This window comes from Cyanistes caeruleus, chromosome 1 (assembly GCF_971803275.1).
Source record: "Cyanistes caeruleus chromosome 1, bCyaCae1.hap1.1, whole genome shotgun sequence".
Lineage (NCBI taxonomy): Eukaryota > Metazoa > Chordata > Aves > Passeriformes > Paridae > Cyanistes > Cyanistes caeruleus.
Window position 1 is genome coordinate 150,685,102 of NC_141701.1, and position 14,335 is coordinate 150,699,436.

Consider the following 14,335-nt stretch of genomic DNA (forward strand, 5'->3'; position numbering starts at 1 on the left):
AACCAACACGATACCAGTGCAAGTTTCATGAAACTTTTTATTCAACAAGTATTTAATTATGATTCTGCCAAGATGATCGAATGAACAGCAAGGCATAAAAAACATGAAATAGTTAAGAGATTTTATTCTAATAGCTTTAATTACAGTGCTTGTTTGTCGAAATGAAAACTGAAAACAAGTATACAAAACAGTTGATTACTAGTTGTGTATTGAAAGCAATAAAGGTTTCCACAACACTAAATAAACCAGTTCTGATAGTTCCTCGAGTTAAAGTTTAACAGCTCCAGCTTCTTCAGTGTTTATCAAAATACAAAAGAAAAGTAAAGAGGTCTTTTTTTTATTTTTCTGATGGCAAATCTGAACCTTGCAGTATGAGGGATGCCAAGGGTTTTCACACATATACAGATATGGGATTGTTCCAAAATGGGATTGAATACTTGTAGAGTGGAATGACTCTCCAAACTCTCATGCTTTTTGTTTGTTTTCCCTAGACACTATACATAGATGTTTGGTGTTTTTCATGGCAATTCTTACGTTAAGTACAGTACTTTCTGCCTATAGAGCTTAGGACTAGGACAGGCTGTGCTTCCTGTGGAAAGGTTTTGCCTTCTGGAGTGGTTTACGCACAAGAAAAGTACAAAACACTTTTTGACAAATATGACAGGCTAAAAATGTTGACTTCTGGAAATGATTCAAGTTCAATGGAAACAAGAAATCTCACCTGAACCAAAAGTCAGATGTTTAGCATGAGTCTGCAAAGCTCATCTAAACCAGGCCCGGGAAATCTTTTGAACGGTTGTGAACGAAGATGAGCACAGACTACGAGCTACACAAAGAGCCAGAGATCTACTACTTATGATCTGTTCGTTAAGCAGATGAAGCTAATTGGGTGTCAGTCATTGCTTCACCCTTTCAAAAGAATCAAGAGTCACCACATTAGAGCTGGAGCAGCAGAAGCGATGTCAAACGTTTGTGTGTTTTAAGTGTTTTTACTTTTCCTTGTCTATTTAAAAAAATACAGAATTCAGGTTAAAAACCAACCACCAAAATGGATCTCACAGATCTCACAACCCAACCAAGATGGAATCCAGCTCTACTGCACAAGGACTACTGACAACCCTTACGTTATTAACCCACTTAATTCCCTTCCAGGTACTAAACAGTGACTTGATTCTTTACAATAAAAAAGCTGAGTAATATTGCATAGGAGTACCAGAAACTGCCTCATTGGAAACAAAAACTATTTACATTAAATAAGAAACCTAACTGTTTTCAGGCTTGTATTTGCCACATTTACAGCATGATGCAATATATACTGTGACAAAAAGAAATGAAAACAGCTTCCGGCACTCAATACCACAAAGTAGCACAGTTTGCCACATTAGAGTAAAGCGAAGGGCGAATAGGAGGAAATAAGAGGGAGGGGTGGAAAAAGAGGGAAGAGGAAGGTTTATGGTTTCATTTCTGGTTTCGGAGCTGATTGGACAACCAGTCCAGTCCTTCATAGAGACCGTCTCCACTAGTGGCACAGGTTGCCTGGATGTACCAGTTCCTGTGACGAAGAGAATGCAGTCCAAGTTTGTCTGTGATTTCTGCTGCATTCATGGCGTTCGGCAGGTCCTGAGGGAAGCAACAACAGTCATTCCCCACTCTTCACCACCAGCTTTAAAGGCATTTCAACAAAGTTAAGAGCTCTCAGAACTTCTTTTTCAGAAAACCCCAATGGATTACTTTGATATTCAAGCTATTTCCCCAACACTGACAAAAACCTCAAAGGTTTAACAACCCAATGTGAATCAACATTATGGAATATTTCATAGGGAAGTGAGACAGCTGATACCTGGATCCAGCCATTTCCCCAGTGCTGATACTGCTGACAATTCCAAGTCTGTTTTCACTCAGAGGTATCCTTTTTGTGACTGCAGTTATGATTTAAGATCACATTTTATCACCCAGTACTACTCTGTTGAGCACAGCTTCTTTAGAGCCCATCCTTTCTGCTCCTGGACATGACTTAGGGCATCTTCACCCTTCCCAGCTGAGGCTGTGCAATCAGTGGAGCAGGATGTTATTCCCTCTTTACATTTCCTGCTCACATTTCAGGCCCTTGACATTTGGGGTTAAGCTGCCAAGACCTTTACAAGCAATAAAAGGCACAGCTCTCAGCTAACTCTGAGGCCTGGGAGAGCCCAGCTCACAGCTCAACACAAGCACATTAAAACTCCAGTGCTTCCACCAACACCAGCAGTGCCCTCAAACACCCTAAATGAGGAATTCGGGGAGGTTCTGGCATTCCAGCATTCCTCTCTGGAGGAGGTTTGGGCACGTGCTGTAATTGAGCCATGTCAACCTGAAAATTCAAACTGGTTTTCACTAAAACTGAAAACCTCTTAGCTAAGACTGTTTAAAGGATGCTCTTTTCAGATGAGAATTTAATCCACGGTTTTCTCCCTTCAACATACCTGAATGGCCATTTACTCTGAGTTTATTTATCATTACACTGAAAATACGAAAATCAAGATCTGGCACTCACAAAGATGTTGGAAGTTTTGAAGGGTTCTGACAGACAGACACCTTTCTTGGACATACCTGTTTGTTAGCAAACACTAATAAAACAGCATCTCTGAGCTCATCTTCTGCCAACATTCTCATAAGCTCTTCTCTGGCCTCATTCACACGTTCTCTGTCATTGCTGTCAACCACAAAAATCAGACCTAGAAATAAGCAAACAAGAATAAACATAAACTTGAAGTCTCATGTCTGAGAGAAAGTCTGTTCTTGCTGAAAGATGGTGAAAACTGGTGTTGGTTTGCATTTGTTTTTGCAACTTGGGTCCTCTTTCTACATAAGCACTTGGCATTTTCCAGGGAGCAGCAGCTCTTGAAATGCTGCCACAGGACTCAAAACACGCACATGGAAAAGGCCCAGCAGTGACAGAAGTGACAAACTCTCAGTTCATGGGGCTGCAGAGCTTCCAGTAAAGACTCTGCTTTGAAGTGAGGGCAGAGCTGTGATGCTGACAGAAGGAAAACAAACTCCTGAACTCGTTCTGAGTCAGAAGGACAAGGAAGACTGGTTTCTGGAATTCTTCCTATCCCTCTTTGAACCTGCAGTGGCTTAAGAGAAGAACCAGAGCAGCACACCAACACACCCTTTTATAACAATAAATATTTCCACTCCCCTCCAAGAAACTTGCAAGATTAACTTGGTGAAGACAGTGAAAAACTCTCTTAGATTGTGGAAAGCTGGGAACGAGGTGTGTGGACTCACCTTGTGTGTTCTGGAAGTAGTGGCGCCAGAGCGGTCTGATCTTGTCCTGACCGCCCACGTCCCACACTGTGAAGCTGATGTTCTTGTATTCTACTGTTTCCACATTGAAACCTAAAAAGATTGTGGCACAAATCTCACTTAAACATAACTGCCCTGTTGTATTTAGCAAGTCACAATCAGACTGTCATCATTTTAAAAAAGTTCAGTTAAAACTGGAATTACTTTAAACTGGCAGAATCCTGTGCTGAAGTTCTCGAAGCAGACAGACATGGGTTGACCTGCTCCCACCATCACCCCAATGAACAAATCTAATTGCTCTCTGAGCAGCTACAAGAAACAAACTATGTTGCCTTAAAAAAAAAAAACAACAACTAAACAAAAAAACCCCACACCCAAACTCCCCTGGGTTTTAAGAGCTGCAAATCTCAATACCCTCCAATAAAGAAAAATAAATAAATTTTAAAAAGTGAACCCTCTGCTACTCAGTCTGATTGACATGATGCCACAACAGCCTGGGAGACAAACTGCCTTTCTGTAGCCCATAAAGGCTCATTCCACAAACAACTGATGAGAGGGAGTGGAGTGAGAAAAGAGTCACAATCTCCTCCCATGGCAGAACATTTGGCTGTGCCATCTTCACACTGTGGCTTTAACAAATGTTTGTTCTGACAGACAAGTCACTTAAATCAGCTGAGACCCCAATCTCAAAGCCATCAGTTAGAGAAACATAAAACTCTTACCTATAGTAGGGATAGTAGTTACTATTTCACCAAGTTTAAGTTTGTACAAAATAGTTGTCTTTCCTGCAGCATCCAGGCCAACCATTAGAATACGCATTTCTTTTTTGCCAAAAAGGCCTTTGAAGAGGTTAGCAAAAATATTTCCCATGGTTGAGATATGTTCTCACTGGCCAGTAAAGTCTGGAGAAAAAAAGATCAGAGTATCACTCATGAGTTACCACCAGTTGTGTTCTGACCACGACACAAAAACCACAAAAAAACCAAAAGTAAGAGATAATGTGAATCATTTATAGACACTCCAGCCACCACTGAGCATTTTTCCCCCACTGAAGCAACACAAAGATGAGCAGATGTGCCAAAACTCGGTGCTCATGAAATGACTCAGCTTTAAGTGCTTGAAATGCTTCAAATATTCTTTCAGAGGTTTTAGCATTAATTGCTGTTCTCAAACTTTTGCTTGCAAAATTCATGCAGCATTTCAGATACTTTGCTTCCTATTGTTATGGGATAATTAATCTGCAAAAAAGTGTCACCATTAAACAAATTTTTCCCAACTGACCTGCAGATAGTAAGTTTTTGCTTAGCACAGCAATAGCTGGTCCTTCTTTTGGGAAGGAAACTGAATACAGCTTGGATTTTCTGCTACTCAAAACAGTTTCCTTCCTCTCCATCCCTGAGGAAATGGTGTGTGAATAGCACATAAACACAGAACAGTTACTTTCATTAACAGCGGAGGGAGACCTTCTGTAGGAAGCAAATCCACATTTAATCAAACTTAACTACGGAGAATTAACAGCCACATTAAAAGAGCAGGTTCAAGGATGAGCATTTCCTTCACAGCCAACACTCCTGACTGGATGATTAACATGATTAATGTCAGGAGGGGCTTCCTGTTAGGAACTGCAGAAGCTGCCTCTGCACTCCAGCCTCAGACACTTTCCTGTGCCCCTGGGACCTGACCCATCCCATCACAAATTCCCCCCCTCTTTCCAACCTTACCCCTGCACAGTTTACAGCAGGATTGAAATCCCCATGAGAACTTTGCTGTGCTCATACAAGGCATGAGAAAACAGCCTAGAAGCTCCACAGACCAGGGACAATTCATACCCTCCCTGCTGCCAGCTCTAGAAGCTCTCAGATGTCAGTTAAGAAGAGACACAGCCCAACTGAAAATTCAAGTTTCACATAAGATGAACAGCCAATACATTCAAAGTATGAGCTTCCTGTAAACCAAACCAAATTTAAAGCATAACATGAAGTTTGAATCATCTCTGGAAATATTCTGTATTTAATGATGAAGCTGTAGTTGAAGCAAAACTCTCCCTAGAAAGAGGCTTTACATAGATAAAAATGTCTCTTAAATAGATATTTAAGAACATTAAAGCAAGATTTGGATTGAAAAGCACACCACAACACAAAAGCCTTTTCCCACTCTCTTTAGTCCTACTCATGTCTGAGGCCCAGCTTCCCCACCCTGCACTGGGAAAGGGCTGAGCAGTTCTGTCCTCTTCAGGAAGCTTTGCTGGATACAATTTTTAACCCAAAAGTTAAACTCTGAAACATTAACCAAGTCACGTGCCCAAGCAGCCGCAGCTCCACAGGGAAGATCAGAGTCCACTCGAGTCCCTGCAGGACGTCAAACCCCACACGTCAACTTGCTGAAGCAACGCCAGTCAAAGATCCATTTCGTTTAAATGGCTGAAGCTTTAAAACCAAACTCCTCTACAAACCAGACTGGGAAGCCTGGGAATTAAAACCAAAGGGGAGGTTTAGAAGTTCTATTATTCCCCCATTTCCTTTTGTATTTCTGCAGCATGACCATGGATATTCCATTCCCACTGGAATATATGAAGGCTGTATAAACAGGAAGGTTAATTAGGAAGCAGAGAAAACAGTTTTGCTGCAGTCTCCATCTCTCCACAGCAGGAAATCTCCCATCCCAACCCACAGCACAGTTCTCACCGGGCTGGAGGGCAGGGAGGCAGTAAAGCTTTTCTTTGTCTGGCTGCTCATGCCACCTCTATCTCCTGCTTCATCTGGAAAGCAGCAGTCAGGGCTCAACTGTGACCTTTTACCAGAGCTCACAGAAAGGGACTGCAAGAACTTCTGCAGCAAGAGAACCTTAGAAGTCTGCACAAAGAATGCCTTTCTTTGGTTTGCACACGTTTAAAAGCATAATAGGTTATCAAATGCTTGGACTGATCACAGTAATTATGTAAAAGAGCAAAATCCTATCATTTACATCCATGACATCGTTCCACACACTGGAGAAGTCACAGGTTGCTGAACAAGTTGCTTGTCCTTGGCACTAAGAGCAGCGAATCCCATTAGATCCCTGTTTCCCTGGCAGCTATTTCCAGGTCAAGCCTGCCCTTTGCCATTGAAGCTGCTTTTATACCACCCATCCTCCCTATTTTTACTTTTTGTGAAGAGTAAGAAGTTAAGATCCATTTAAGCACTTGGTTTCCATTCCCCTCTTGTTCTCTTCCACATACCTCCTATCCAAACCCATTCTGTAACTTTATTTGGTACTTCAGGGTAGGTGGCATTACAAAAAGTCACGTTTATTTTTATAGGCAGCACAGCATAGTTTACAGCCCACTCCTGCAAGAAAAGTGTGTTTACAAGTTGACTAAAAAGTAGCTGAATCCTTGCTGTCTGAAATTAAAAAAAAAACAAAACAGGAGAAATTTTTCTGCAGAACTCCCACAAACTGTTTTGGTTCCCATCAGCGTTTTTTTGGATGGGGCTGGGGCAGGGTCCCTGTCCTCCCCAAGGGTGGGACCATCCCCTGAGCAGAAATCACTGATGTTCATCTCTTCCCACAGGGAAGGAACTCACAGCCCATGGTTTGTACTCCACACTCCTCTCCCTGCATTGCCACAGGAACTTCCCCGATGGGCCTGAGCTGCTTTGGCTGCCTCTGTTAATACAGCTCAGCTGAGGGATCACGCGACTGCTCCCGCTGCACTCCAGGAATGAGCTTTAATTCCCATTCCAGCCCATTACTTGCACCATGAGTCTTCAATTTCCTCCTATATGAAGTTAAGCAAAAAAACCTGTTATTTTTTCAGGCATCATCACCCCTTGCAATGTGTACCCTGACTCATCAATATCAGACCTGTATTCCTTACTGAAGTTTAACTTCCTCCTTCCCTCCACTCAAATGTTGTCAGTAATTGCTACAAAGAGCACAAGTTGAATAAAATTCCTGAAAACATAAAAGACTAAGGCTTGTGAGCTGCTTGTAGTGCTTGAGCACATCTTCAAAAGAGGGATCCATCAGGCTAAGTGGGAAGATTTGAGTATGAAAGAGAACGATTTGAATAAACAGCACAGACTATTTTCACAGAGCTCAGTGCGTATTTTCCCTCAGTACAACTCCAGCTTCTGGAAACGCTCAGCACCCCTGACCAGACCCAGTTCACTCCAGCACTGAAGTGTCTGTCAGTCTGTCTGTCTGTCCCCCTGCCCGTGGAAGCCCTACAGCACTTTAACCCACCGCACTCCACCTGAGCAGCACTAAAACCCGTCAGGCAGGTTCGGCTAAGATACAATGTGCCATTGGTAAACAGCAGCGCTGCAGTTCAATGGGCAAGTTGCAGTTTCATTTCATGAAACAAAAGTATTTTCAGCCACCCGTTTCCTAGTAAGCGATACATTCAGATAAGCCATGAGGAGAACAGGCAGCCCTTTGCAGAGAAGCTGGCAGTGAGAAGTTAAAAATGAATGAGTGTCTGCAACAGCAGCAGCCCGGTGGTTGTTAAAGTGATACAGCCCATGAGGAAGAAGCAGAATCTGCTTTTATTAATTGTAGTGGTTAGAGTAAGAGCTCTGAGGAATATCTCAGGGCCAAAGAGCACTAAACACTTAATCATCCTGCAGCATTTTATATTCAAACGTACATTAATGCATCTGAACGTCATTTCATTCAGGCTGCTTATCATGACAAGTCCAATCTGCTGCTTGACCTCCAAACTCCTTGGGTGAGCTTGGTTAACAACCCCACGGATGTATGACCAGAAGGATGTGCAGGCCATCAAAGACAGCATAATACACCTTGAAATTCCCACAGAACCTCAGTTTCACTCCTCTGGGAAAGTTCTTTTTGACCACATAGAGATTAAACTTCCCTGAGACAAGAATTGTGTTTAAACAATTAGGTTTACACCATTTCTTTAAACATACCAGAGACAAAATGAGAGGCTGAGGATGCCATATGCATTATTTAGTCAAACTGCAATACAGAAATACATTTATTTCACTTCTATGGACCAGCACTTACCACATAAAGCTCCCACAACGAAAAAATAACACTCCAAACTCTGCAAGTGTTAAAATCAAGCTTGCTGGGCCCGTCATTTTGGTAATCTGAAAATCCCAGCAGCCATGAATACGGCAAGGGGTTGGAACCAGAGGAGCTTTAAGGTCCCTTCCAACCCAAACCATTCTAGGATTTTATGGTTCTGTGGTAAGATCAGTCAAGGAAAGTTCAAGCCTCTGTCCCTCCCCTGCACAGCAGGCTGGGATAGAGGTACAGAGGGCATTTGCTGTCTCTGGGAGCTGCTCCTATCCTGTTTTAAATGCCCATTTCAAGGAGAGAGAAACACGTCACCACTACCAATGACACGCTGAGCTACACAGCTACAGTCAGACCAAATATTAAAGCACAGGTAAAAGCCCCAACAGCTGCAGGTTTATCAAAAAGCTCCTTCCTGCACCTTCTTCCATTTGCTTGGGCACCTTGGCAAGTAAAACTGGCCTGTTTATAAAGGCAGTGGATTCACTACCAAAATTCAATCGCCAGTTAAAGGAAAATCTACTTGATATTGGCCTAAGCTTTTACTCCATGTCTAAAACAATTAGAAAACCCCCAAATCAATAATTCCTAACCTGCTATTAACATACTGGTTCTATCAGTCACAGGGGAACAAAAAATGGATCAATTTGTTATTTACCAGAAATACTGACTTGAAATTCAGCCAGCTATCACTAGTTGGCCTGAACCATTCTTTCTCATTTATAGCGTTCTAGAATGTTTTAAATTAAATTATCAAGAGAAGCAAAATATTCACACAAGAGATCACCAAACCAATGTGCAAATAAGAGGTGAGAAAGCATTTTTTAAAAAACTCATGCAACACCAACAGCTGTTACTGGTGTAACGTGCAAGAACAACTGGCAAATAATTTAAAGTACAAATCTAACCCGACAGCTTGTTCTTAACAATATAAAGTGTGATTTAAAGGAGAATGTGAGAAGAGATCCAACAAGAATAGAACACTGCTAAAATTCAGGATTAATCTACAGCCCCAGTGTTTCACACCCCCACTCAGCAGGGAACAGGACTGATGTGTTCTCTTGAACTTGAAATAATTTCTTTACAGATTAAAGCATTCTGTTACAGCAAATTTTGGAAACACCTCTTTAAATATAGCCAGGGTGGCCCAATACACTATTCCAGTACAGTTACATTCAACTATTTTTAGAAACTGTTTACTGGCCTTCAACATCTGCTAAGCTGAGAGATGACAACTTCCCAACTCCTTTAACTTTGGGGCCTTAACACTGAAATTTAGCTCGGATAATTTGGATCTGAGCTCCTTTAGACCGTATCAATATGAGTAGGCATGGATGACGTGTAAAATGAAAGAGCAGCCAACAAGCAGGCCGGGCCCTTTCTTCACCAGGTGATTCATTATCCTGCACAAACAGCACTGTAATAAAGGCCATGCCAACAACATCTTCCCAAAGCTCTTCATTAATATTAAGTCCTAACTCCTTTATAATTTTAACCATGAGAACCAGAGGAGTGTTAACTGGAAATCAACACTGACCACTGCAAACATTTCCCCCCAGCTTGCACTGGGGGTGCTTCTGCAAATTTGGGATGGAAAAGGTGTCCTGAAAAATCCTAACCTGGTTATTGGAGGGAAAAGGTAGCAGCACTGAAATCAAAGTTAAAGATACAAAACTGTGCTGGCATCTAAATACAGACTGCTGGATTTGTCCACCAAAGGCTTGCAGGGTTTAACTAATAAAAATGGGTCCAAAAGCACTGTGCACGTCCAAGGCAGATGGAGGACAAGCCAAGCACAGGTGGGACGCCAGGTGAAAGGAAATCTCCTTGTCCAGCACCTTTGTTTTACCCAAGGAGGTTGAACACCCCACTGCCTACACACCTTACCCAGACAGAGCATTTCCCACATGCTGGAACATTCTCTTGAGAGCGCTGGGCTTGGACTGGCAGAAAACAGAAAACAGTTTCACTTACAAGATCAAAACAAGGACAAAAGAGGGAGAATTTCCTTTGGGGTCATGCCCATTTCTCAGACTCACTCCTAAAATAACGGCCAGAATAAAAAGGGCCAGAATCAAAGAGAGTAGGTTGCTTGACTTGATACTCAAATCCCAAACCAGAATTATTCCTTTATTCTCACCTTCAAGCAGGGAAAGCAAACTGCTGCTGTTTCACAACAAAACCTCTAATTATTTTAAAGATTTATACACTACCATAACCCAAGAGCACACAAACCAACCCAGAGGAAAAACAGATATCTGGTCTGAAAAATATCTTATTTAAAGCACAGGCTGACTAGTGAAAAGCACAGAGGGAGCTGCATCCATGCCCTCCCTGCCCAGGAAATACTGTGGTGACAATAATGCAGTTATGAACCCCAAGAATGACCTGTGCCTTTGTGCTCACCAGTTCAGCACTGGGTACACTGGTGAGAACTGGTAGGCACAAAGAATTTATTTTCAGATAAGCGGTGCACAGTTGGGGTGTTTTTTGGTTTTGAGGCTGAATTGTTCCCGAGTTCAAAATCTCCAATTTTAAGCCAAATATCCTGTTATTCATTCCCAGGAACTGGGCACTAAGTCAACATTTACACTCCTAGTAGAAATGGCAAGAACTCACAGAGAGCTCCATCCAGCAATGAAATTGGCTTATGGTTTGGGGGAAATGTCAAGGCAGAAGCCCTGAGTTGTGAAGCACCAGAGCAGTGGGTGAACAAGAGCTGTGTTAGACACCAGAGTTTTATTAGAACTGAAACATCAGCAGAAGCTCCACCACAGCCCCTCCGACGTTTGCGTGTGTTAAAAATAAGGAATAAAATCGGATACTCGCAAGCAGAAAGAAAAAAATGCTGAATTACACAGAAAAAACAGCTGCTGTAGTAGGAAGCTGATTCTGAACTTCTTTACTCATCAGTTAAAGAAAGGAATGGCTGAGGATGGCGCCAGCTCTAACACAAGCTCTGTAGCATTCCAGGAGCAGAACTTCCAAGAGATTTCTAAAAAAAGAATCAGAACTATTCCTTTGCAGATAAAGTTAGCTCACGTTCACCAAATTTATCCACTGTAAAGGAAGCTGGATGCTTGGGATCTGTTGGAGGCTGTTGAAATCTGTAAGAAGTCTTGCTTGAAAGCCCATCCTTAAAAATAAGAGGTTGTTTTAGAAATAAAAGCCTCTGGGATGTGTAAAGGTGATTCTTTACATTTCACCACTGCCAATTCAGCTGGAATCCTGGGTTTTGAGCTTTTCCTCCTTCCACCAATTCATGTCACCAATGGGCTTAGCTGATAATTATCTATATAAATGCTCCTGCTTGAAGCAGCTGGAGCACAGCACACTGTGGAGAATTCCCAGGAGCAGAATCCAGCCCCTACTCCCACACACGCTTGGTTTGCCTTGAAAAGCTGTGCCTGGTCCTCCCCCCACTTGGTCAGCATGACTAACACTCACAGGGAACTCGGTGCACAGCCCCTGCCAGGCCCTTCCACATTCCAACTATTTCACAACCTAGGAAATGTTCAGAGAAACCAATCTGAGATCCTCAGACCATTTACACCGAGGGGTTTGACTTTTAACAGGATTTACATCACAAACACAAAGCTGTTCTGAGGGGAGGGCTGCTCTGCTTGAGCCATTTTAATTCCTGATGCTCCACCGCAGGAAGCACCAACAAACTTGGCAAAGCTGTGGAGTTTGAGTTGCAGGAGGTTCAATCGAGGTGAGTTTCCTCACCCTTTCACCCGATGCAATTATTACAACAGGGAAAGCAGCCCAACAGGGCTCTCCAGCACTGCAGACATGTTTGTAGCAGAGAGAAAATCAGTGGCATCAGACCAATCCCAAGAACTTTCCTCTCAGAGAATCCCTTTATCCATAAAGCTACACTTCTATTTTATTCCATTGCAAACCTCATGAATAAAAGCAAAATAGCAATCCTCCATTTCAGCCACACTTCCTTTTTTTTTCCCCTCACAGAAGCGCTCCAAATGAGCAGCAAAAATAGCAATAAAGATATTGCAGAATGACCTTGGAAAAATCCACTTTGCCTCGGTTTCTCCGCCTGGAAAATAAGGTTAATGGAATACCCTGCAAAGGGCTGCTGTAAACCTCACAAGACAAAACTCCAAGTATTAAATAAATACTCGGAATTTTAGTTATTGACAAAGCTACAATTTCAACACCAGACCTCTGGTCACGACTCTAATCAACCTGTGGAATTTACTTTGGCAGGAGCAGAGCAGCAAAGCCACAAGGTCAATGTCAAACACGACAACATTTGGGGCAGTTTTATGGCCCGGCAGAGTTTTGGTCTCGCTCTGCTGGGGCAGAGCCGGGCTATCACTTCATCACACCGAGGTTTATCAGCCCCAAAGTATCACGTTCAGTCAGGATAGAGTATTTTCAGACAGAATATAATATCCTCCCACCGGGAGCTGCTCCGCCAAGGAAAGCTGATCTCCCACACCATCCAAGCCGATGGATGGCAAACAAGAGTTGTTTGCTCCAGGATAAAGCTCAACTCCTCAGCCCAGCAAAAAATACGAACTCAGCAGCCAAAGGCTTACGGTGAAACAACCTCTGCCCCGCGAGCTTCATCCGAGCCTCGTCTGCCCCACCAGACGAGGGGCTTCGGGGGGAGAGGAGAAGGAGGAAATGCCTCTCCTTCCTCGGAGCCGTCCACGGGCGGGGCAGGGGCCGGAATGAGCGAGTTTGGGGAAGGGAGGACAAGCCCATCCCGTCTAATCCCATCGCTAGAGGGAGCGGAGAGGGGCCTTGTGCAGCTGCTGGCGAGCTGGAGCGATTCCCCTTTCCCACTCCTGCCAATCCCACCCCTTCCCACCCACAAGCAGGGAAGCGAAAGGCCCAACTCGCCCCCCCACCCCCCGCCCCAAAGACGTGGAGGGGGGGACGGACGGGGAAGCGCCGCTCCCGGAGGCCTCTGGTCCTGTGCGGAAAAAGGAATGAGTAGGGATAAGATGGAATGAGAAGGAATTAAAAGGAATGAGAAGGAAAGAGGAGGAAAGAACAGCCCGGCCCCGCTTCCTCAGCGCCCACCGCCGCCTCCCCTTAGCGCCAAGGCCGCGGGATGCGGGCGGGGGCACGGCGCTGAGGGCCGGGGAGGAAAAAAAGGTTCGAAAGGAGGGAAGGAGAAGGTGTCGGCAAACCCACCGGCGTCGTCGGGAGCCGCGGGCCGTGGGTCTGGCTGCCTCGGAGGGTCCCGCTCGGAGCCCGCTCGCCCCGGCCGCGATCCGCCCTGGAGCACAAGATGGCGGCGCGATGCGGCCACGTCAGTGCCCGCCCCGCGCGAGGCACCACGGGGAAGCGAGGAGGGAGCAGGGGGCGTGGCCTGGACGGAGTAGGCGTGGCCAAGGCGGGCTGCCGCAGGGCCGGGGTGAACGGGGGCGTGGCCTAGAGACGCAGTGGGCGTGGCTACAGCGGGAACGGCAGCCCTGGCAGGACGGGGGCGTGGCCTGAACCAAGTAGGCGTGGCCACGGCGGGAGCCGCGGCTCGGGGGCGTGGTCAAGGCGCAGGCCACGCCCACTCGCTGGCGCGTGACCGGACGCGGCGCGCGGCGCGCGCGGGGCCGGGATCCCCCCGGGATTGCGGGAATGGAATCGGGATCGTGGGGACCGTGCCTGCCCTTCCTGCACAGCTCCCCTACCGCTGCACCCCGCCCTCCCCTGCATTGCCCTGTGGCCTTTCCTGCGCTCTTCTCACTTCCCTGCACCATTCCCTCTTCCCCACCCCGTTCCCCTTTCCCTGCACCATTCCCTCTTTCCTGCCCCGTTCCCCTTTCCCTGCAGCCTTCCTTCACCTTCTCTGCACCATTCCTTCCCTCTTCCCTTCATCTTTCCCCCTTTCCCTGCACCATTCCCATTTCCTTTCACCTCTTTCCCCCTTCCCTGCACCGTTGCCCTTCATGTGCATCGCTCCCCTTTCTCTACATCATTCCCCTTTCCCTGCACCGTTCCCATTTCCCTGCACCGTTCCCATTTCCCTTCACCTCTTTCCCCATTTCCCTGCACC

The 14,335-nt window shown here is 45.0% G+C and overlaps 1 protein-coding gene across 1 annotated transcript; it reads right to left on the minus strand.

Moving 5' to 3' along the window:
- Nucleotides 1-19: 19 nt before the first annotated feature.
- Nucleotides 20-13,968, minus strand: ARF1 (ARF GTPase 1). The gene is made up of 5 exons (XM_086867434.1): nucleotides 13,477-13,968; nucleotides 4,011-4,190; nucleotides 3,271-3,381; nucleotides 2,590-2,714; nucleotides 20-1,620 (listed from the first exon to the last, which is right to left on the minus strand). The coding sequence occupies exons 2-5, from the start codon at nucleotides 4,156-4,158 to the stop codon at nucleotides 1,459-1,461; spliced, it is 546 nt and encodes a 181-aa protein (XP_086723560.1). The 5' UTR covers nucleotides 4,159-4,190; nucleotides 13,477-13,968; the 3' UTR covers nucleotides 20-1,458.
- Between the last annotated feature and the right edge of the window lie 367 nt (nucleotides 13,969-14,335).